We start from the raw sequence: 25,398 nt of genomic DNA on the forward strand, positions 1-25,398 counted from the left end.
TTATACAGTGATAGTTTTATGACAAGTCTAATTGTACCAGAGCTTTATACAACTAGGATCCTAGGTACAGTGGCCTTAAATCAGAAAAAAGACATATATTTCCAGAAGGGTGCGGGGGAGTTTGGCAGCTAACTCCCTCTATTATGAATGGCAGTCATGTGCCTAATTCCTTGTGTTGCAAATACATTCCAGAATGTCAGAGTAAAAAGCTTTAGTATAAGCAGAGTGGAACAGCGTGGAGTTTTGAGTCTATATATTTTTTAAAGGCAACTGATACAAAGGAACATATTGATTTTAAAAGACTGGGACAGACTAAAGACTTGATCCAAAGCACATCGAACACAATAAGGTCTCCCACTGACTTCAGTAGGTCTTGGATCAGGTCCCATAATGCTCTGACATATCTGATCTCCAACTTCCAGTGCTGGCCAATAGCTGATGATTCAGTGGGAGGTGAAAACAACCCATACGGCATAGAATTTAAAGTCAGAATGAGCTATTAATCTGACCTCTTGTGGAGCACAAGCCAAAAGAATGTCATCCAGTTTTCCCTGTATCCAGTCCAATAACTCGTGTCTGACTAAAGCATATCTTCCAGAAACACAACTAGCCTTGATCAGAAGATTTCAAGGAAGGATGTTTCTGACACTTTCCTTGGTATTTTGTTCCATTAGTTAATCATTGACAATATTAAAAATGTGTGCTTTTTTGTAACTTGAATTTGTTAGATTATTACGTCCACCTATTGATTTTTGTCATGCTTCATGCCTCTGGAATGAGACATTTTCTTTCTGCATGAAAAGGAGTTTGTGTTCCATAAACTGGTCACCTCTCCATTTCTTTTTGATAATTTAAACAAATTGAGCACCTTAAATCTATCACTGTAAGGACTCTTCTCCTATCCACAAATACTTTTTGCAGCACTTCTCTGTACCTACTCCAACTTCCAATCTTTTGGAAACTATGGACACTAGAACTGGTCACATTTATTATGCTATCATTCTCAAAAATGCCATATGTAATCAATGAGGAAAAATATTCTGCAGCTCTACATGCAAGCAAATTTTATATATGCAAATATTTCCACTGAAGTCATCAGGAATGTTCCATGAGCAAGGACTACTTAAGTACAGGTTACAGGATGGGGGTTTCTTTTAACTTCCATTCAAATCCTCTTTCTCTATTCCTAAGAAACCTTATTGAACAAATTGTTAAAATGTTACTTTGGAGGTGCAAGGGTCTCTTCCAGGAACTCCTCAATTTTGTTGATGTCTGTCTTGACCTCCCCATTAAAAGTCAAGAATGGGGGATGAGTCCCAGGTGCCAAGTTGTGCAGATCAGCTGGTTTTCTGCCAAAAGGAAAAGAAACTTCATAGCATCAATGATACTTTATTGCCTCATTGGTATTCAGTGTTTTATAAAACGAGTCACATTTGCTTTCCCTCTCTTCCTCCATCCCTCTCTCACTTCCATCCCTTCTTTCTTCCTTCCTGCAGTTTGGTTTTCACTTTCAGTATATTTATGAAAAAGTGCTACTTAACATACAATGTAAAATATTCTACAGATAAAAAACATTCAGGAAACTGAATCACAACTACTCTGCTCTGTCTCATAGGCACACGGGCCTAATACAAAGTCCAGTGATGTTAACGGGAGAATTTTTTAATACAAAGGAAACTGTGGACCATTATAATTATTTTCCACCTATTGCTTATTACCTTTTCAAATCAACTGTAGTGACATTGAACACAACGCCTTTGAGCCACAGGATCATGAAGAGACGTTGTGAGAAAGGACAGTTCCCAATACTTTCTCCATCCATACCAGCCTGTGGAAAAGGAAGGGAAAAATATTTGTATGCATCATGATTAACTGCTCACAAAATATGATCAGGAAAACTGGATGTCTACACAGACAAAACCAGACTGAAAATAACTTATAGTCCTTGTTGTCTAATGCAGTTTACCATCGACACAATAACAGAAGAACTGCAGGGCTAAGCTGTAATGGGTCATTCAAGAAAGCATTCTAGCACTGTTCAAGAGGGACGGTGTAGCTAGGGAAGGCGGGTCTTTGTTCAGCTGTATTTTGCAATATTATGTACATTCTTAATTACTACTTCTCTGCAAAGCTGCCTATTAGAAAACTTAGGGACAGATCCTCGCCTACTAAATACTGTTATCATTCAAAAAGGCAATGGCAATATAACAATTTATACAAACTAAGGCTCTGTTCCTCAGTTCCATCAGGAAAAAACCCAAGCTGTGACATTCAAAACCAGATCTGAATCCAAATACATCCAGCATTGAGGGATGTTTGCATCTGAGGTTCTAATTTACACCACTTGAAGAAGAAGGCCCACAGCTGGACAACTGGATTCACATACAGATCTGAACCTGGACTTCTCCAAAGTTCAAGGGAGATTTCAGCTCCAGGGTTGTAGTCTGCCTATCTCCAGCACTTAGGGAGTTTCCAACGAAAGGTCACAGAACAATAAAAAACTGTTAGTTTGAGCATCAAGGAAATGGCTTGGGGTTTTTCCTTTCAGAAGTTTATGGTCCTTATCCATGAAAATGTTGACTCTGTGCCATGAGAATACACAAATATAACATTGGCTAAGTGGAGCTAAAGCTGTGTTCAAGGACATCTCTGCAAAATAATCACACAGGTGGCCAAGAGTGTCAAGATGATAATGGTTTAGATAGATTTTAATTTTATTTTCATAGTTTCATAGTTTCTAGGGTCGGAAGGGACCTGAGCAGATCATCTAGTCCGACCCCTGCCATGGCAGGAAAGAGTACTGGGGTCAAACGACCCCAGCAAGGTGATTGTCCAGCCTTGTCTTAAAGACCCCCAGGGTAGGAGCCAGCACCACTTCCCTTGGAAGTTGGTTCCAGACCCTAGCTGCCCTGACCGTGAAGTAGCGCCTCCTGATGTCTAGTCTGAATCTCCCCTCTGCCAGCTTGTGACCGTTATTGCTGGTCACTCCTGGCAGTGCTCGGGGGAACAGGGACTCCCCCAATGCCTGCTGGTCCCCGCTGACTAATTTGTAACAGGCCACTAGATCCCCCCTCAGCCTTCTCTTGTGAAGGCTGAACAGGTTCAGGTCCCATCACCTCTCCTTGTAGGGCCTGCCCTGCTGCCCCCTGATCATGTGAGTGGCCCTCCTCTGGACCCTCTCCATGTTGTCCACATCCCTCTTGAAGTGTGGCGCCCAGAACTGGACACAGTACTCCAGCTGCGGCCTGACCAGTGCCTCATAGAGGGGGAGGATCACCTCTTTGGACCTGCTCAAGATGCATCTGTGGATGCATGCCAAGGTGCGGTTAGCCTTCCTAACTGCCTCTCCACACTGCCGGCCCATGTTCATCTTGGAGTCAATGATGACCCCCAGATCCCTTTCCGCCTCCGTGCTGACAAGAGGGGAGTTCCCTAACCTGTAGGTATGGTGCCGGTTGTTCCTCTTGAGGTGCATCACCTTGCACTTGTCTGTGTTGAAACCCATCCTATTCTCGTCCGCCCGCACTTGTAACCTGTCTAGGTCTGATGGTAGCCTGTTGCATCCTTCCAGTGTGTCCACGTCCCCCCACATCTTAAGTGTCATCAGCAAATTTGAACAGGGTGCTTTTTACCCCCTCGTCCAAATCACTGATGAAGATGTTGAACAGCGCAGGCCCGAGCACCGAGACCTGCGGGACCCCACTGCCCACGTCCCTCCAGGTTGAGAAGGACCCATCCACTACCACCCTCTGGGTGCGGCCCTCCAGCCAGTTGGCGACCCATTTGACTGTGTGGGTGTCTACACCACAGCCCCCCAGTTTCTTAATGAGAACGGGCTGAGAGACAGTGTCAAAAGCCTTCCGGAAGTCCAGGAAGACTATATCCACTGCTACCCCTGCATCTAATGATCTGGTGATCTGATCGTAAAAGGCCACCAGGTTGGTCTGACAGGACCTGCCACTGATGAACCCCTGTTGGTTGCCCCTAAGCATGCAGTCCCCTGCTGGCCACTCCTGGATGTGTGCCAGCATAATTTTCTCAAACAGCTTGCATAGGATTGAGGTAAGACTAACCGGCCTACAGTTTCCCGGGTCCTCCTTCCTGCCTTTTTTGAAGATGGGGACCACGCTGGCCCTCTTCCAGTCCTCCGGTACCTCACCAGAGCACCATGAATGCTCGTAAAGTTGTGCCAGGGGACTTGCAATGACCTCGGCCAGTTCCTTCAGAACTCTAGCGTGGAGATCATCTGGGCCGGCTGACTTGAATACGTCCAACCCCTCCAGAAGCTCCCTAACTAAATCCTCACTAACCCGTGGCCCAGGTGTGCCTCCCCCAGGGCCCGAGGGGGGCCCAGCAGGGAGGTGGCTCTTCTGGTCCCTACTTAGGAAGATGGAGGTGTGACGACCAAGTTTCCCATGGCGTCCTGCAAGGGCCCCACATTACCCGGGACCTTCTTTTTACCCCCTACGTATTTAAAAAAGGACTGATTATTGTCCTTAATCTGGGAAGCTAGTCCCAGTTCCAACTCTGCCTTGGCCTTCCTAACTACCCCCCTACATCCCCGAGCAATTACAGAATAGTCCTCCCTGGTGATGACCCCTTCTTTTCATTGGGTGTAAGCCTCCTTTGTAGCAAGGAGACATTCCCGGATGCTTTTGGTGAGCCATGGAGGCTTGTGTGCTCTCCTGCTCCCTTTGATCCTCATTGGGATTACCTTCCTTTGGGCTTGGAGGATCGTCTCCTTAAGGAGCAACCACTCTCCTTGGACACCTGGCTCCCCTCCCCTCCAGGACCTCAGCGCTTCTCCAACTATCCTCCTTAGCTCGTTGAAGTTTGCCCTCCTAAAATCTAGGGCCGCTGCCTTACTGCATGCCTTTGCCACCTTGCGCTGGATGGTGAATTCCAGCAGGCGATGATCACTGTCCCCCAGGTGATCGAGCACCTGCGGCCCCCTCACCAGGTCATCACCCGTGCCCAGCACTAGGTCCAACAAGGCGTCTCCCCTGGTGGGGCTGTGCACCTCCTGGGTTAGTTGGAGGTCCTGCACTCTGGCCAAGAACCTACGCATTCAGATCTGGCTGACTGTTCTTCCCAGCAGATGTCCGGGAAATTCAGGTCCCCCATGACTACCACATCCTTAGCCTTCGCTACCTCTGTGAGCTGACCCAAGAATTCCTGGTCAAGCTCTTCTCCCTGGTTGGGAGGTCTGTAGTAGACTCCCACCGTTAAGTCCCTTTCCCCTCGACTGCCTTGTACTCTAACCCAAAGCACTTCAGAGTGCCCCTCCCCTGACTTCTTGCTAATTAACGAGGATGTGTATTCCTCCTTAATATAGAGCGCCATGCCCCCACCTCTCTTTCCTATCCTGTCCCTCCTGTACAGCCTATAGCCCTTGACATTCGCCACCCAATCATGCATTGCGTCCCACCATGTTTCCGTAATCCCCACTATTTTGTGGGACCATTGTGTTTAAGAAGTTCTTACAATCCTGGCAAAGCAAAGCAACCAACATCCTCTTGTTGGCCCATGTGAGTTAAAAATACTGTATTACTTTTTTTTTTTGTCTTGAAATTAAAGCTGAGAGGTGGCATTAACTTGTCCTTGAGCAGGAACCACTTCTACTTATTACGGTTCTACGAAGCACCCATAACAGAACCAGAAGCCACTTGGCTGTACCAAACACAGGTCCTGCTTATTAAATGCTTACTAAAAAAAGATTTAAATCCTTATTGAAAGAAACATGAACTTCCCGCTTTCCTGAAGTCATCTTTTGATGAGCCTGCATTTGCACAGAAACTAAAGATTAGCTCAATACACAACATTCAAGGTTCAAAGTGGATCAGGTTTTGGGGAGTGTTGGGCTCCAAGGTTTGATCCAATACAGTATATGGTAAAATCAGGATCTCTATGGAACACTCTAATCTGGGTTCAGATACCACTCTCCAGATCTAAAGATGTTCAAGTCTGGAGGTTTGACATGGGGGCAAAGGGAAGTGAAGAGGAAGGAGAACTAAAGAAAATGGATTTGCAAAAATCCCTGGGAAGTAGAGTAGTCCAGTTTCAAACAGCTCTACAGTTTAGTTACTTCTGTTCTTCAAATTGACAAGCCATGACAAGCATAGGGTCACCATAGGAAACTGAACGGTTTCAGAGTGTTGGGCACAAATAATTGCTAGGAAATAGGAATGTTTATTTTGCTTGGTTTGGCTAATTCAGATGTAGTACGTACTAAGTTTTGCTTTTCCTGAAAAAGAGACAAATGCTGCAAATGGATATGATGAGATTATGCCAAATTCACCTAACCTTGCCACCTGAGTGCTCTCCCTGAGGTTGGCTCACAGGGTCTCTAGTCCATCTCTTGGAGGGTTTGATGGACAATTTATTTGCCATGGAGCCCAAGGACAAAATAAAAAAGACAAGGGTCCTGATTATGTATTGTTTACACTGGTTTTACTCCAGATTATTAATTCCATCGAGCATAATTCACTGTTGCTCTCAACTTTGTGCAAAGTGGGTAGACAACACACTGTTGTAAACTCTCACAAATTTTCTCGTGTGAAGAGTATTTGGCTGGGATTTTCAGTCAGTCATTTGGTGCCAGTCAGTCCCCAAATGAGATGAGACACTCTAATTTTAGACTTGCATATGGGATAAAACCCCTCTAACTGGCTGCCTTCTCTACTTACCCACATCTTAAGAGAGAAGCAGCCAGCTGGGTCTTCTTGGATATCATGAAGTGACCTAATCCCCACCATCCCTTCAGCAACTGGTTTTGAAAGAATAGTTAGGAAACAGGGAATAGAAAGAGTTCAACAACTCAGGGTAGCTCTTCTTGTGCTCTCCCGCTCTCCTCCTTTAAGCAATAGGATATGTTTCACTCCTCCAGCCCCTGTCTTCATCCCTTCAGCATCTGTCCTGGTAGGAGGAGAAGAGGACCTTGCTACAGTTATTTCACCTGACTTAGGCAAGGGGAATGAAGAACCTCAGTAGTAGCAGAAATAAGGCTTGGAGTCGTACGAGGGGAAGATAGTTGAGGGTTAGGTGGGAGTTGAGAATACAGAACAGATGGGTTAACTGATCAGCAGAGCTGATGGGGGCTTCAGAAGCTGAACTGATGGGTTGTTTGAGAGTTGGGGACAGGCAGAATTGATGAGGAGCAGTGGGCAGATATGGGGAACAGAGAAGGGACAGAACTGATACGGGGTAAAGCTGATCTGGAGTCTGGGGAGACAGAATTTATATTAATTGCTGGCCAGGGAAAGGTTGATGTAGGATTGAGAGTTCATGGAGTAGCAAATGCCCCAAATCCCTTTCTCTCTAAATGCTTGGGGGGGGGCAGTAATTTCCACACACATACCAAGGAAGAAGGAGAGTTCAAGATCAAAAGACAAACCAGAAACAAAACATAACCAATTTTCATAAAAGTCCCATTCTTCTGGGGTCCAATCTCCTGATTCTTTGGGCTTTGACTCATCGTTTTTGATTTTGTGAGGCTGGCAAAATAGAAAATCCTGTCACAGATCACACAGCAAATCAGTGACACAGAGAAGAAACAAATCCAAATCTCCCTGGCAATACATTTTAGCCATGAGTCCATGCTGTCTCTCTGCAGACATGGCTCTGCTAGACTTGTGAGCCCTTTCTCAGTGCTAATAAGAGCATCCAGCACTTCAATAGGCAACAGTCAGAACAAGAAAAGAAACCTTAGTAATAAATTCAAAGAGCAATCAGTGCATTCAGAGAACATTTGTGATGTCTAGTAACATGGCTGGAAGAGATGGGAAAGAAAGGATAGCTTCTCAGACTTACATCACAGGAAACCTGCTTGCAAGACAGCACCTGGACAGCAATTAAACAGAAGACCATCATGCTTCTGTCCACAAGCAGAGATTAAATAACACCTTAATCAGGACCAAGAGCCAAAGCAGTGGACAAGAAATAGAAAGGATAATGACTGGAAGGCTGGATTTGTTCCTGCTGCCACAGTAAATTTGACATACAACTTCTTATACATTCCCTGGAGCACAGTGAATTGGCTCAGGCATTTATAAGACTGAACTCGGATGGAGTATATTTCCTCACCAAATTTAATGCTGAGGGTTTGTTTTTGTTTTGCTGAGTTTTTTTGTTTCCAATGATGATGGCTCAGGATGAGTTTGGAGATTGTGTAAAAGGGCCCTGCCATGTTTCAGCCAATAGTGCAACAGTTACAGCCCTTTCCTACGGAAAGGGAGATCTAAGGTCCAGACCCCCCATGCTGTGCCAGAAGCTTCAAACCTGCATCTCCTGCTTGCCAACAAAGAAAGCTAACCACAGATCAGGTACAATTCAGACCCTTCTCAAGCTGATCTGCTACATCTCACGTTAAATGCTTATTGCATAACATAGAGAAACAGCACTGGAATAGTTTTTGCCCTAATGACCAAGGCCCCAGACTAGAACCCCGTGCTGTCTGCTAGCAAAGGCAGCAGCTGTTTGCTCACTGAGCCACACACCCTCAGTCTTAATCTTTTCCTCCTGCCCCAAATACCTTCCTCTTGTCTATCTAGTAGGCCATCTTCAAGAGAAGAGCTAGAGAGAGACATTGATAACGCCTGTACTGTGGCTTGGTGGTCAGAACACTTTTTGGGAAGCAGGTCTAAACTCACTCTGGGTGGTGAGGGCTAGTGTGTGAGTCCTCTGATCCTTGGGCAAATGCCCAAACCCCTAGGGTATTGGGCTAAAAAATGGGAGGGTCCTCCCCCAGCATCTAATACCCACTAGTCATGGTTTTTCTGTGACTAACTTCAAGATTTACCCAGGCTTACATGCCTGGACAAATTTTGTTGCATCCTTACCTGGCCAGAGTGCATACCTGCTGCAGGTCCCAGAGATGAATGATAAACTCCAAGTGTGAAATCTGCAATTAGGTGGCTGCATAGTTAGGAGCCATTTAAGCATGTAAAGTGAAATGGGACTTAGCCCTTTAGACTTACTGCACAGCATTGTTCTAGTGTGTGTGGTGAGTGGGGCTTCTGCAGCACTGTTACTCTCCCTCTTGGAAACATCCCAGTCTGGTCATGCTGCTTCAGTTCAATTCAAAAGAATGTAACCGATAATAAATGTATCTGTTATTTTCATAATTAGCCTCTAGACACCTATTACAAAAGGATCCTCCTTTGGGTCTTGGAGTAAACAGACATGGACAACTGCACCATCACACCAGCTGCCAGACTCTACATGCACGGTGGCAAGAAGAAACAGGGTGTTCTGTCTTATTAGTAATAGTAACCTCTTTAATTAGTTCTCTATTTTTAATTTATGGAAACAAATGGCTGTTTGTGTGGAAGGGGTACTGTTACCTTACTGAAGAACAAACTAAGGAAGATTTGAATTAGGCCCTCAGTAACATTATGGGCCTAATTCAAATATTTAGTTGTGGTATTTCACTAGCACTTAGAGGCTTCAGCTACTGTCTAAAGTAGTTAGTTATTGTGAATGAATGACTCAATGTCAGTGCAAGCTATTATAATGTTATAAATGTAACAAACTCATTGACTTGTTCCAAAAATAGTCTAACTAGTGCATGCACAGTGACTTTACACCTCAGAGAGACAACTCTATAGTATTTTAATTAACTTTAAGAAAAAACTTCAAGCTTCACTTCCAGTTATTTGCCAAATACAGGAACTTGAAAGGATAAACAATATTGTTATTAATAATGATCATAAAAATGATTAAGCATCATTCTTAAGTATTGTAGCAGAAAACTGGAGCAGAAAAGTCCTGGGTTTTCTGAACGATCATCTTTTCCCCTTGCGTTTTCATTTTTTATTGCACTGGGATCATTCTGAGTAATGGGCTGAAGTCGTTTTTTGCAGGTCCCTTTGGATACTGTGGCAATGTATACAGATGTTTTTGATGATGCTAATACACATTCCCTTTTCAAAGGGATTTTAACAAGTTAGCAAAAGCAGGCAGGCTAAGAGATCTAAATGTCTCCCAGTGAGGTTGAAAAAACGATTCAATTTCATCGTTCCTACAATCAAACTCTACTTTCACATTACATGCAGTTACACTCTCTGCTCTGCAATCGTGAAAGGAGTCTGCCTTCTGACACTTACTCTCATTACTCATAGAATCCAAAAGGGAAGTGTAAACCCTACCTGAAATATAGGACAGGCCAGGAAATATCCTATTTATTGTGCCATATAAAAAAAAAAAATCTGTCTTAGCAATTATACCACACACACAATAGCACAGCTCTCTATTGCTGGGAAAACTCATTGGCTGCAATATGAGACCAACCGTGCCAAGGTATTGCTTTAGTGAGGATAGTTTTTTCCATTTTCTAGTCTCTTTTCTTTTACAAGTTCTTGTCCAAATGTAAAAGCCAGTAAGGTATTTGGAGTGCCACCAACAGAGGCAAGCTAAGAAGTGTATACTGGTATTCATCATACTCTTTTGGTAGGTCTCAATTAAGAAATAAATCATGCATCAGAATCTATGTATTATAGGACATTCATGTTGACTATGGCCCCAGTTCAGGGAAGCATTTAAGAATGTGATGAAATACATCCCAATTCAATGGAAGTATACGCTTGGCTTTAAACATGCTCTTGCATCCCTTTGACTTCACTGGGACTCAAGTACATGCTTAAGAGCTTTCCTAAGCAGGGGTCTGTAACAACAGTAATAAATTCATTGTGCAGCACTTTAATGTCGTTGAACTTTTTCCAATATTTCAATTCTTCCTAGGTAGAATTTCTAAGCAACAATTCTAGAGGAAATTTTACACACACACACACACACACACACACACACACACACACACACGTGCTTGTGTGTTGTATGTATACATATACGCACTGATATGTAGACATACACAAATTTTTGGAAGTGGGATAGTTTCTGTGTATATCAAATAGAATAAAAATAAACTGTTTGCCAGAAAGACCTGAGAACAATAACAAAAAGCAAAAGAAAGTAGTGGTGTAATTCAGCCTGCTCCCAAAAAGTCACCCAAAAAACACTGCATGAACATTTCTAGAGCGGAAATATGAGAGAGGTTCTCTAGGGTTTTGGTTCATTCATATGCTTTTTTCCAACTCCACAATGGCAGTGTGACCATGTGAAAGGATTGCAAACAGTCCAGCAGATCAATCCTTGGCTTTTTGTCTGAGAATATTCCACAGACTTTCATATCTAATGATCACCAGGGATCCTAGTTTTCCCTCAGAAAAAAAAGAATCCCTAATTTTAGGTTTTAAAAAGGTAACCCAAAATCCATTTGTGGTGTCTCATTTTAATCATGGACAAATGTGGATTTCGGGTTACTTTTTTTTAAACTGAAAATTGGGGATTTTTTTTTTTTTAATCAGAGAAAACCTGGATCCCTGATGATCACCAAAGCCCTTTTCAAGTGACATAGCAGAGACACTGACAGTAGTTTCTGTTTTGGGAATTTTTCACCATGCGTGAGGACAATCCTTCCAAGGCTAAATGCACAATTTACAAAACTAAAGTCTTTCATTATAACTTTACTTTCAAGTGAGTAGAATGGGCATATTGTTCAGATTCAGAAGCCATGGCTAGCCAGCACTGACCTTTGTGCACAACTCCAACTGATGAACTAGAATATAGTATGCTGGGCTCAATCCTGCTTCCACTGAAGTTAACTGACTGATCTTCCATCAGCTTTAATGAGAGTTGAAGCAGCGATTAGTCCTAGGCAAATGCTTGATTCTTTTTTTTTATACAAATATGTATAGTTTCCTCCCATCATGTCTCTCCAGAAGATCTCCCAACCTCTGTAGCCCTTAAGTTGCTAATGGCCTCTGTGGTAGTACAGCTGCACTAGTGTGGTGGTGTGTGTGCACCAATGCAGTCCCTCTACTGGTATCATATAACTCCACATTAATGTGGCTGCTCTGATTCTAGTTTGGGAGCTATGGGATGTGAAACAGGCACAGCATGTCTCAGTGTGGTACTGTCTGGGCTGTCACAAGAGCACCAAATTTCATAATCTCTCTTATAGATGGTTCTATATTTGGAGAGCTGAATGGATACTTAAAAAAATTAAAAATTCTATTAGAAAAGTGGTAGAATAAAGACCAGAGATCAATCATTGTCAGGAGAGAAAGTGTCAGTGGCAATGCAAATTACAGTAATATTATTACCATTTCCAGTGGAGATTAGGCATATATGTAGGACTACTTTCTCCAAAGAAATGACTGATGTGTCACAGTGACTATGCAAAGAGCTCTTGTTCTTGCTGCATAGTTCTGGAACTCTGCATGTACATTCCTAGTTAGAAGTAAATCTGTGCACATCTGGAATTTATGTCTGTTAAAAATCTCTGAGCCTGGGACAGTGATCTGGTCATATTGTATATTCTGCAAAGGCTGATGAATTGCAGCCAAATTTCCATGCCTCTAAGCAGAGTATCAGACTAACAAATAATAACAGCAGCCAGGTGCTGAAAGTTAACACTGAAGCTGAAACCAGAGCTGGGGCTGAATTATTTATTGAAATTCCATTACTTTATTTGCACTATTAGAAACCAGGCTAACTTGCAGCTGGAATAAAGGAGGTTTGTCTGCAATAATCTGAGACCATTTCAGACATAATCGGTCAACCTCACTGCAGGCCATAATCTACCCTCACTTACGGCCTCAGACTGAGGGCTATTGGGTAATCCACAAGAAGCACTATTCATCTGCAACTTCCATTGATTTAAGTGAGGTGTCAGGGTAACCAGTAACTCTTGGAAGATACTTGGCACCTGGCAGGATTAGGCCTTCATATTCTATTCAGCTGCAGCAGAAACAATGGCATGGCAGAAGCTGTAAATCAGGGCAGATAGCCTGGTCCCAAATGCTGCTAAATATCTACTCTCACTGAAACTGGTTTGAGTTGCAGATTTCACAGCTTCGTGGTTTTGACCCAGAATCTGGTTCACTGTTTTCTTCTAAGTGTCGTTCTTGCATCCAAACTCAAGACTTTCCATAACCAAATAGTGCAGCCGAAGCTAAAGTTTCTACACGGTGGTATTTGGACGAAGCTTCATAGTAAAATGAATATCAGTGCAACATAATGTACATTTTTTGCTCCCTGGCAACTCACAGAATAATCATAATAATATTTAGGATGCAAATGATTTGTGCTCATTTTTCATGCATTCTACCTGACAAATTTTGCATTTTGTTCATGTGCTCATTTGAATAGATGTAGAGTGAACTTCAGTCACATGAAACCCTTGCACATCTTCAAAGGGTTTAAATAGGTTTTAAGTGGTACACAGTAGTATCTGACAGCCACAGGCATGGGAATCAATGTATTGGCTTGGGATGTGATGCCACCATACAAAAAACAGGAAGCAAATTCTGAATTTTCAAATGTAAGCCTTTTCAACGAAAACTACATTTTATGAGTTACATTGACCCAGGTCATGAACAGAAACATACCATGTGACATGTTCAAGAGAGAGCTGGAATTTTCACCATCAACAGTTTACAATAGGCTGCTGACGAAGAGATCCCAAATTCAGTATTAGACACAGAAATTACTTAGTGAGTGATTTTGAGTAAAAAAGACCTTTTAGAAAATCGAATTCTGTGCACAGAGTGAAAGCCTGTTGAATGAACTATGTATTGTGAGGCAGCTTGATTTTGTAACAGCAAAGACTGAAAAGATCCACTAGATTAGTCAGTGGCCTTCACATTATACTTCTCAGATATCCTTCTGGACCATGCATGATTGTTCCCTACATTACAACACATATATAATTGCACAGTTCCTTTTTCATAGACAATTCAGAACTTACCCATATGAAGGTTGCCTTGATACTCAGTCTTAATGTCCTCTTTTTTCATTTCATCCCTAATGTCCCAGTTATACCATATTCCACTTTAAATAATTCCTCTCCTATTTTAATGCAGCCTACAGTCCATACCTACTAATGAATTAGCTACTTGCTCTACTACCTCCTCATCTTTCATCTCCATTTTGCCTCCAAGGAGTCTGTTCCCATTGCCTCCACCATTTTACTTTTGATTCTCTCTTGACTCCTTTCTGCAATCTGGTTTCCACTGCTTTTACTCCAGGTTATCTGCTATCCATTAACACAAATAGTGACTTCATCATGATTGGACCCAAAGACTTATTCTTCAGTCTGTTCTTCTCTATGTTTTGCTAACTCCCTCTTTTTCTCAAACAACTCTCTCTCACAGATTCACAGAAGTTTAAGGCTGGAAGGGACCTCGTGAGCTCATCAGGTCCAGCCCCCACCCCCGCTCTGGGCAGGAAAGACTGCTGGGGTCAAATAATTCTCTCTATCACTGCTCCCCAAATCTCTGCCTTCCTGCTCCTTTTCTTATTTTATTATTTGCTCTTTAATATCTTGTCTGATGGTTCTTTGACCAAGTTTCCACCTTCTCCAGAGTCTTCTTTATCTTAGGACTCTGCCCTGAGTCCCCACCCTTTTTTCCTCTACATCAGAGTCTGTACTGGCTCTCAGTAGCTTTCTGGGAACAAGTCAAGATGTTAATTTTGACCTATAAGGCCTTAAACAGTTCAGCCCTACATGTCTAAGGGACTGCCTTTGGATGGCATCCATGTTTTGTCTTCATTGGTAAGTCATCTATTTTACTGTCTCTTAAAGTTGCAATTCAGTCTCACAGTCAATTCTTCATTCTGTTTAACTGATCCCCATTCATATTGAGTACCAAATCCATTTGATTCTTCCTATTTTACAATGGCTGTAGAATCAAATCCTCCTTCTCTATCCTGAAGTTCATATGCCACAGTGAACAACATGGATTTAAAAACCTAAACAGAACTGAAAACCCTATTGTGCAAAAACTGTTTATTCTTCAGATGTCTCTCAAGCTACACAGTTCACATTCCTCCAGTCTCTACCAAATGCCACTGTCCAAATCACCTACTTCCTGCTGCTCTCAATCCTCTTCCCAGAGTTTGTGTGTCCATCCATATCAAATCCAAACACGTCTTCATCATTCGCATGTTCATTCCAGAGCTCTGCCTTTCCCCTGTTCTCAGCTTTCATTTCCTCCTACCCACATCTCATACCCTATGCTTTGCTAACTCAGTTTAACTTACTGCCACTCTTCCATCGATTATCCATTTGTTGCTCTTAGCCTTTTTCACATCCCTTGGCCTGGAAGATACTTTTCTTGTTATAAGAGAAAAACTATTTCAGAACCTTCTGCAAACTTACTCCTGCCAGCCAATGTTCCAACGTTAATCACTGGTTGGGAACTATTTTCTGTCACTAGTAGACTCTTAAAGCAATCCCAAACTGTATTAAGCAAGACAACCTACTGTTTTGCAACTCATCTCTCCTTTTCCTATTCCTACCTCTGCCATTCCTCCCCTAGTTATCAGTCTGATTTACTGTTGGCTGTTACATACTATCTGGATAGGCACTTTAGCTTAGATTGTGTTGCTCTTCCATGAGACTCCCCCTTCCTCTCATATGGCAACCAGAGCCTGGCATTGTAATTTTCAGGGCAATGAAAGCATTCTGAAAGGTTCTTGAACGTTATTATATAACTATTTAAAACTGACAGCTGGCTAGGTTTATGCTTCATCTCATCCTAACATTTAAGTGCCAGAGGGAGCTGGAGGGCTAAGGAGTTTATTAATGAGCTGTAGTGCATTTACTACTTCAAATAAAGACCAGGTGGGTAGAGACAGAAAGTCTTTATTTCATAATGGTCATTTAGTTCCCCATGGAGACTTCTCAGCATCACAAATCGTTCTATTGAGAACAAACCATCCTCTACGTAATCTGTGTTTCTGAATAGCACCTATCACCATAGCATTCACAACACAAAATAAAAGAGGGATGTTTCACAATATGGAGAGGCTTCTCATGAGAGAAGATGGGGAGAGGCATTTGAAGGGAAGCATTTCTGTGCTGAAAGCACTGGATAGGGACCTAGGTGCAGGCAGTTCACTTTGCTACAGATTCCCAGTCAGACTTTGAGAAAGTTTCAATCTCTCTGTTCCTAATCTGTAAAATAAGGATAATAAAACTTACTTTCTCCCACTCTCTGGGCACGCCTACACAAGACACTTACTGTGCATTAGCCTAATAACACTGAGCGGTAGCATGGTGGTGAAAAACTGTGTTAACAGTCTACTGCACAGTGTTATTAGGCTAATATGCAGTAAGCACACTAAATAACTGTGTGTTGATGTTACTGCACAGTAACTCTAGTTATTGGACACTTAGGGCATTTTTACACATGCTGTGGGATGCAGTGCCAAGCGGTTTTACGAGCTGCGCTAATAAAAGTGTCCATGCATCACATGTATCACTGTTGCCACATATCCTTATGCTGAAAAAATGGCAATAAGATGCTTTGAACTAAAGTTCATTGAACGTGTTTTATTTCAAAGCACACCGCTGCCATTTTTTCCGCATGGAGACAGGTGGCAATGCTGATATATGGGACATGGAAGGCTGTGGAGTGCATCAGTTTCTATGTTTCAGCAAACTCAAGTTATCGATTCTAGTCCAGTGCGCTGGCTTTCCAGCACATCACAGCAGGCTTCATGCACATGTATAGAGCCCTTAGTACTTTATTAAGCAGGTACTAAACTAAATGCACAGTATCTAAGGCGAATTAATGAATGTGTAGATGCACTCTCTGTCTGTCTTGTTAGACAATACGTTCTTGGAAACAGAATTTGTGTTACTCAAAACCCTGCAGAACAGAGCATGGCCCCATCCCTATTATATTCACCCAGTTTTGAAGGCAAGCCATGGCTTATGTCTCTGAATGCACAACAAAGCCTCTTGCACCCTGTGAGGTGGAGTGGTCAAGGCATTTCATAGAGGAGGCCTAAGGATGGTTGTGCAAGATTTTTGACACGGGATATTAAACCAGTAGGGAAGAAAGGGCAGTTACCCCAGGCTTTGGGATTGCTGAACAGGCAATGGTTTCATGTCATATAAGTTGCAGTCCTGACATTGGATTTTGAGTCCTATGAAAGATTTGTCTTCCCCACCCCTCAGCAAGGTACCCCTTGAATTAACATTAGCATACCAGTCCCCTGCACCTCCAGATATTGCCCTGTCCCAAAAACCTGACCTGCAGCACTGCTGACAAAGGTTGAGACAAGGCTTGTAACACTGCCGAAACATGAGAGGGGAAAGGCCTTTCCTTCTACTTTACAGAGCAAATCTCTTTTCCAAGCCAATTCCTTTTTCAGAAGGATGTGACAACATATCTTTCAAGCCCCTGCCCCACAGAAATCATACCCTGATCTGCATTTGTATACAGTCAACGTTCAGTTCTTTGGTCTCACAGCATTATCTATTTGAGATAGATGCCTGAGCTAACAGTAGTGCCCCACACTGGAGGCCCTGCCCAGAAAGTAGCGTGAGAGAGTTCCTGATGCATGCAGCAGGATACAATTCATAGATTTTGTAGACATTAGGGCTGGAAGGGATCTTGCAAGATCATTGGGTCCAGCCCTCTGCCCAAAAGGCAGGTCAAATGATCCTAGCAAGACAGGCATCCAAGTGTTTCTTAAAGGAATCCAGAGTAGTGCCTGTACCACCTCTGGGTGGAGTCTATTCCTGGCCCTGGGGACTCGGACAGTAAAGAAGATTTTCTTTATCTCTAGCCTAAAACGGTCTTGCAAGAGTTTATGACCATTGCACCTAGTCTTCCCATGGGGTGCCCTGGTGAACAGACATTCTCCCAGTTCCTGGTGTACACCCCTTATATTCTTATAGGCTGTCACCAAGTCACCTCTGAGCCTATGTTTTTCCAGAGTCCCATGTCTCTCGGCCTCTCCTCATAAGGCCTGCTCTCTTGTCCTCTAATCATTCGCATGGCTTTCTTCTGGACTCTCTTGAGCTTCTCCACATCCTTTCTGAAAAGTGAAACCCAGACTGGACACAGTATTCCAGCTGTGGTCTCACAAAGGCCAAGTAAAGTGGGAGGATGACTTCCTGGGCCTTGTTTGAGATGCATCAGAAGATGCAGGCTACAGTTTTGTTTGCTTTGCCAGTTGTGGCATCGCATTGGTGGCTCATGTTCATCTTGTGATCAATCATGACCCCCAAGTCTCTTTCAGATGTGGAGCTAAGTAGTGTAGCACTGCCAAGCCTGTAAGTGTGGTGTGGGTTCTTTCTCTCAAGGTGGAGCACCTTGCACTTCTTGGTATTGAATGCCATCAGATTGTGATCTGCCCACCTTGTAAGCCTGTCAAGGTCGGCCTGGATTGCCAGCCTATCCCCTAGGATGACTGCACTTCCACATAGTTTGGTGTCGCCAGCAAACTTAGCCAGTCTGCTTATAACACCTGAGTCCAGATCATTTATAAACACATTGAAGAGTACAGGGTTGAGAATAGAGCCCTGTGGGTGCCACTGGTTACAGTGAGCCAAGTTGATTCAGTTCCACCAACTATCACTCTCACGATAATACCTAATACCACCCAGACAGATAGGCAGACCCACTCCGACACCAAACAGTGTGTATACGTTCCTCCCTGCTCCTTTACCTTACTTTGAGGGATGGCTGGGGCACATTAGCATACTGGAAATCTAAAAATGTATGCATTTAGAGATAAACTTTAAAATAAAACACCAACACTCTAGTAGTTAGAGAAAATATAGCTCCAGCCCTGGGTTGTGGCAGACAGCTGTATAACAGGGAAGAACCTGCTGGTTGTTTCTAACCACCCCATCAAGCCCCATTGCCAAGTAGAGACACTTGGAGTCAGCTCTAGCTAAAAAAGGAATAGAGTTAGGGTATCTCAGTCAAAGTCAGGCAATCTGATAAACAGGCAAAGCTAGCCATGGTAGACAGAAGTGAATAAATGCCAAGCAGAAAATACCACTTCCTCTGGAACTGCCCATGCCAGTAAAAGAGTAACAGAAAATGAAAATGACACTAATTCCAGCAGAAAAGCCTACAATGGGGCCTGCCTGATGACATAAGGAGCTGGAGTGCCACTGCTAATACCCAGATGGAATGCTTTAAAAACATGATGTATTATGCAAAATATGACAATGAAAATGAGCTTAGCTGCTGTTGCCAGAGCTCCCATAACCACTGAGAATATTCCCCAATTCTACCTTTCATTACTCAGGAGTGGCTTTAAAACAACCCAGTGCTACAAATTAAATAAACATACCAAACAAGCCTCCAGTTGCAGAATGAATCAGCAACAATGGTTTTTTTATCACAAAAGACAGGGCAATGCATTTCCTCCCCTGATATGCACCCATATGTGTTTCAAGTAAGCTGCCCATTCAGCAGCTCAAAGCAGCAGGAAAGCTGGGGCACAACATGCCTGTTGGCCGTTACAAAGGGAATCACAATCGAGAAAAATACCAGCAACAATAACAATGATCTGTCATTCACCAGTTTTTCTTCATTCCAATTGTTTCAAACAATACACAGGTATAGACAGGCAGCTCAGCCATTGCTGTATGCAGTGGGCACAAATGTTCAATCATGTAGGTACTAAAACATAATGGAAAGAAGCTACTTAAAAATGAAAGATGAGGAGTGTCACATCCTCATTAATAATAATATTCAGTTCTTTAGGGTTTTTTTTGGAAAATTAGACTAGAATGTGTGATTAGTCCTTCAGTCTTTAGACAATGAGACACAAGAAAGAATTTTATAAATAGACCCCCATGTGATTTGCAAAGCTGAATGTCATTACAATTGTTTCATAGAGAAGGAAACTGAAGTACGGGGTTGTGAGGTCACTTGGTCAGTGGCACATGGTGGGCTAGCGGCATTGTAAGAAAGAGAATCTATGTCTCTCAACTCTCCAGGAACTATTTATCTCACCTGTTGAATCCCTACCCAGGCCACATTTTAGTCCCCCTTCAAGATTCAAGCCTAAGGGCTTTTGAAAATCCTACGAAGTGCCAGCCTGCATCTTTAGTTTCTAAAATACCTGTAAAAATCCATTTCTCACTAATGAAAATAACAAGGGTCATACAGTATATAACTAGATTACTCCTGTCTGTCTACTAACTGAACTGATCCTTCCCCCCTTATTACACAGAGGATACTGAGAGACTTTTAAGAAATATAAATGGGCCCTTAACATTTTATTCCTTACCAAATGACAATGGGTCTTGGCCATTTCTGCTCTGGGTCAGTCCATAAGCAGTGATTTAGAAGAGAAAGGCTTCTTTTCTCATTTGCCCCTTGAACTATGCCTCATCTACCCTTTGAACTATTCCTCCTTTTTAAATGGGCTTAGCTTATTTTTGCGAATTCAAATTTGGCAAGAACTCCTCCTTCAAAATGACTCAAAGATGCCTAGATGGTTTGTAGATTTTAAGGCCAAAAGAAACCATTAGTTCATCTAGTCTTACCTCCTGTATAACACTAATCATGGTATTCCACTTAGGATCTGGCTATACAGCCCTATACAGTACCACACAGAGGTTCCCATTCTAGTTTTGGAAGAGCTAGATTGGGCATCAGAAATAGTATGGCTGTGTTACAGTGGCAGTCCACCTGAACTAATTTAATTTGTTTCTGAACAAGACTAATTGGTTGGGCAAGAAACTGCACCGATGCAGTTATATTTTTCTGATGTCCAAGCTACATCCAGAGCTAGAGCAGGTACCTCTGTGTGGCGCTGCATTGTGCTGCAATGACGTACCCATAGTTAGCCCAGTATGGAGCCCAAAATATTGAGTCGAACTAAAATAGACCTTTCAGAAAGGCATCCAGGCTTGATTTGAAAGCATCAAAAGAAATAGATTTTGCCACTTCCTAGGGTTATTTGTTCCAATAGTTAATCATCCTTGCTGTTAAAAATGATCAGATGGTTTTTAACTTAAATTTGTCTGGCTTTAACTTCCAGCCAGTAATTTTTGTTCTGCCTTGCACTGCTAAATTAGTACGTTTAGTACTGATATTTTCCTCTACTGCAGGAACGTATACACCATAATCAAGCCACCTTTTGACTTCTTTCTTATAAACTAAAGAGATTATATTCTTCAGGTCATTCATTAAGTGGCATTTTTTCCAACCCTCAAATATTTTTTGTAACTCTTACTTTACCCTTAAATTTGTTGAACAAGCTAGTGATGTGAACACTGGAGCTGGCCTGACAGCACAAAACATCTTACACATGACTGCTTAGATCTAGATTTCATAGACATTAGAGCTGGAAGGGACCTCGGAAGATCATCGAGTCCAGCCCCCTGCCCAAAGGGCAGGAAGTCAGCTGGGGTCTTCCTTATGTCCAACCTGAAACAGTCTCAGTAGTTTATGACCGTTCGACCTTGTCATCCCTTGGGGAGCTCTGGTGAACAAACATTTCCCCAGGTACTGGTGGTCACCCCGATAAGCTTATAGGTGACCATCAGATCACCCCTGAGCCTGCGCTTTTCCAGGCTAAAGAGCCCCATGGCTCTCAGCCTGTTGTCGTAAGGTCTATTTTCCTGACTGTGATCACGCACGTGGTTCTTCTCTGGACTCTCTCAAGCTTCTCCACATTCTTTTTGAATTGTGGATCCCAAAACTGAACACAGTACTCCAGCTGAGGCTTCACCAAGGCCGAGTACAAGGGGAGAATGATGTCCCGGGATTTGCTTGAGAAGCATCTATGGATGCAAGCCAGCGTTTTGGTCACTTAGGAAAAACAAAAGAACAAAGCCTCATTTTTTAGTGCTGTAAGTTTTACATTTATTTGATAAATGAAGATATCCCTGCTACAAGTTTGGGTAGCGTGGCCCTGTGGCTAGCACTCTAAGCTAGAATTTAGGAGGCATGGGTTGTAATCCTGGTTCTACCATGGCCTTTTAAGTAACCTTAAGCAAATCATCTCTCTGTGTCTTACTGTCTCCATGTACAACAGAGTAATAAAAGTGAACTCTTTTGTAAAGTCCATGAAGATGTGCTGAGGAAAAGTGCCAGGTGATATTATTATTACTGTATAAGGCCCTGGTCCAGAGATCCCTGCATTGCACATGCAGAACTGTACTGATCACATCAGGTTTCACACTGGTACAGGATCTGTTTATGTGACTCTCCTTGTAGGATCAAGGCCAAAGTGACATTTATGGGAGTTATCTGTGCGCAAGAAGGCTATATAGCTTTTAATAGGTCCCAGTGTATTTACCGAGTAACTAAAAATAAAATCCGAGCAATTGTAGAACCTTTAAAAGCCTCCAGCTTAACAGGCTATTTAAAAAGATTTTTCTTCTGAATTGAAAGCAGTTGTCAAAATTAATTGGTAAATGTCTTTAAAGTTGGACCTTTCATCTCACTGGATTAGTTTATTTTAAAATAAGTTTGACTCCTAACAGACCGCAGCCCAGTGCAACACTGCATTCTTTGAAGATGATTAGGCTTTTTCCGTGTGACAGAGCATTCTAGTTATATGACTTTATTAATAACAGGACTTAGAGAGGTTGAACCTCTCCCACTAATTTTCATGTGCAACAGAAATGGGGTGAGGTGACAGGGTTTCAGTAGAAAAGCATTATTCACCGCAAGCCAACTTCCTTTTGCATGCAAACTGAATTCGCAATGTAGCAAACAGGTGTTAACATCTGATGCAGAAAGAGTGAGAACTGCTGGTTCACGAGAACCTGAGCCATAACGAAAGGACCAAGGAAACTGATGAGTCGAAGAGAACTACCAAAAATATCCTGGAAGTGGCTTCTTTATAGATTGGCTTACATACGGGAATGATTCGCTGTCCCATATAAGGTATTATATGCAAGGTCAAATTGCACTGCAATCAGCTCTGACCCTTTTGTGAATATTTATAACGTAGGAAAAGTATAAAGATTAAATAATAAAGATATTTATTTTCTGGCATTTTGTAGGATAATACTAGGGTAATAAATGTCAAGGCAGCTGTACTATGCATCAGGCACATGCAGATAAACGGCAGGCAATCCTGCCATCTGTTCTGTATACAGCGTTAGTGACTTTGTAGCGAGAAAAGAGATTTAGTTCAGCCACCTAACACTCTTTGTGCCAGTTTCAATTATAATATGGCACTAATGTGCTAGGTAAGTCAGTGACATTACACCAGGCCTGAATCTGACATTTTACTCAGGACAGAAGTTACGCACAAACTGGTTTAAGTGATCAGGAACCAGTTTAAACCTGTAACAGAACAGAAGTTTGGTGTACTTTATCCACTTTTAGTCATTTTGAAAATGGTTAAGATAAACCTGGATGGATGTACTATCAGACTTAACTGATTTAGGTTAATGGAACTTCTGTCCCAGATCCCCTTCCAGTTCAAGTTAACTCGCACTGTGCAGCCCTGGGCTGGGCTCTCTGCTCCAGTGGAGCAAGACTGCCCCTGCCCCTGGCTTTTCCATCCCCCACAGCTGGAAACCAGGCCAATTTTCTCCAGCCCCACCACCTCCTCAGCCAGGGGGATCAGCCTGGCTCCTACAATGGGCGGGGGGGGAGGGTAAAGCCCCTACTGTGGGCGTGCTCCCCCTCCTGCACTACTCCCCCTCCTACACAGCCCAGCAGGGGTCCAGAGCTGGGCAGGGAGCATTCCCCTACCTCCTTCCTCAGTCAGCCTGCTGGCCCAGAAGGGGGCAAGGCCAGGTGATCAGCTCAGTTCCTGCCTTCCAGCTTGGATGAGGGAGGTAAAGACATCACTGTGGGCTTCCCCCACCCCACCCAGCTCCAGACCTCTAGCCAGAATGTGCTCGGCACAAGCAAGGGGGAAGCCCACAGTGGGGACTTTACTCCCCACAACCTGAGCTGGAAGCCAGGAGACAGGCTGAGGAGACAGTGTAGAGGGGAAACGTTACCATCCCCTGCTCACCCCAGACACAGCCCATCTGGGGGACCAGAACCAGGAGGGGGCTGTTTTTCCCTCCTACTCCCTTCTCAGCTAGCCTGCCAGCCCAGGATGGGGCACGGCTGGGTGATCAGCCTGGCTCCCAGCTTTCAGCTCGAGGAGTAAAGCCGCAACTGTGGGCTTCCCCCCTACTCGTGCCAGGTATACTCTGGTTGGGACTCCAAATCTGGGTTGGGGAGAGCTGGTCTGCCCCCCCTCCCCCCGCAACTCCCTCAGCTGGCCCAACAGGGAGGAGGGGGTGTGGCTGGGTGATCAGCCTGGCTACCAGCTGCAGCCTGGAAAGTAGAGCCCTCACTGCAAGCTTCCCCCCTCCCTCCATGCCACAGCACAACCCAGCTGGGGGTCTGAAGCTTGGGGGGGAGGGGATTTTGGTGGCCAAGGAGGGGATACCAGCTCTGGGTTGGAAAGGAATGTGAGGGAGGGAGAAACACCCCACTGGGGGCCTCCTCCATTCCCCCTGCACCAAGGGGGGGCGTTCCCCCAGGCCCACTCCTCAGCCTGCCTGCAGTGGAGAAAAGGGCATGGCTAGGGGATTTGCCTGGCTCTGGGCATCGGGGAGAGGGGGAGAAACACCTCGGGGGGCTACCCCCTCCTCCTTTCCCCTGTGCCAGAGAGACCCTTCCAGGGGGGTTCCCCCCATGCCCACTCCTCAGCAGCCAGAGGCTGAGAAGGCATGACTGGGGAAAATCACTAGGCTCCAGACTCTCTGCAGTGGCCAGAAGGCTGGGAGGTGTGCTCTTGCACTCCCAGGTACTGGCATGGGCCACTGCAGGGGTCTTATTGCCTTTCCAGTTTGAAAAGTGAACCTCAGTTCACTTGCTTATCAGTTCAGTCAAGGTAGTTTAGAGAAAACTGTAAAGCTTGAATCGATACAGCCTTGGGCTTTCTCATTTAGAAATGAGACGTCTCTGTTCATTTAGGTTGAGTTTTAAATAGTGCCTTTTAGAATCCTCAAATCACTGTACAGAACTGCAAGCCACGCACATCTTGGAACCACTTCACCCCTTGTATCACTCAAATGCAACTGCTGCTGAGGTGGAACAAAGTAACTTCATAACAGTTCACAGCAGCACGTCACAAGAGCTGGACAATGTAAAGTAGAACATACCCCATCTGCTTCCAAATGTAATCACCAATTTGGAATTCAGCATCAGAATTAATAAACGTGGTCCTATTTACAAGTGTCATGAGATCTCTAATGTCACAAGTTGTCAGGATTTTTATTTGAAGACAGCTACTCCAGCAACACAATGCTCTCTGCACTAGCAACAGAAGGCATTGCTATTTTATCTATTACTGTAGAATACAGGTAAGGAGAACAGAAATGGATGGACAATTTTGCCCTAACACTTGACATTCCCCTCGGTTTGTTCACACAAAACAAACACAAATCTCTATCTTTATCCCTTCTTTTTAAGGCTGTAAAGACTCAGGGTCTGCATCTTGAATGCAATGAGGAAGAGGTTGGCGTTAAACAATTTTAGTGCTCTCCCAAATCTGAGATTTCTATGTACCACACTTCATTTTTCACCAGCTAACAACAGCCACCAGGGACTATTA

The 25,398-nt window shown here is 43.5% G+C and overlaps 1 protein-coding gene across 5 annotated transcripts in view; it reads right to left on the reverse strand.

The window, feature by feature from the left end:
* The window catches only part of CLIC5 (CLIC family member 5), a 131,088-nt gene that overhangs the window by 42,226 nt on the left and 63,464 nt on the right, over positions 1-25,398 (reverse strand). For all 5 annotated transcript variants that reach the window (XM_090031020.1, XM_090031039.1, XM_090031029.1 and 2 more), the window contains 2 exons: positions 1,719-1,828; positions 1,224-1,349 (listed from right to left, as the gene is read on the reverse strand). In XM_090031020.1, coding sequence (XP_089887146.1) covers positions 1,224-1,349; positions 1,719-1,828 — 236 coding nt within the window. The remainder of the gene's footprint in view (positions 1-1,223; positions 1,350-1,718; positions 1,829-25,398) is intronic.

Source organism: Crocodylus siamensis, chromosome 1, assembly GCF_052110815.1.
Source record: "Crocodylus siamensis isolate JL-2025a chromosome 1, ASM5211081v1, whole genome shotgun sequence".
In the NCBI taxonomy this organism is placed as follows: domain Eukaryota; kingdom Metazoa; phylum Chordata; order Crocodylia; family Crocodylidae; genus Crocodylus; species Crocodylus siamensis.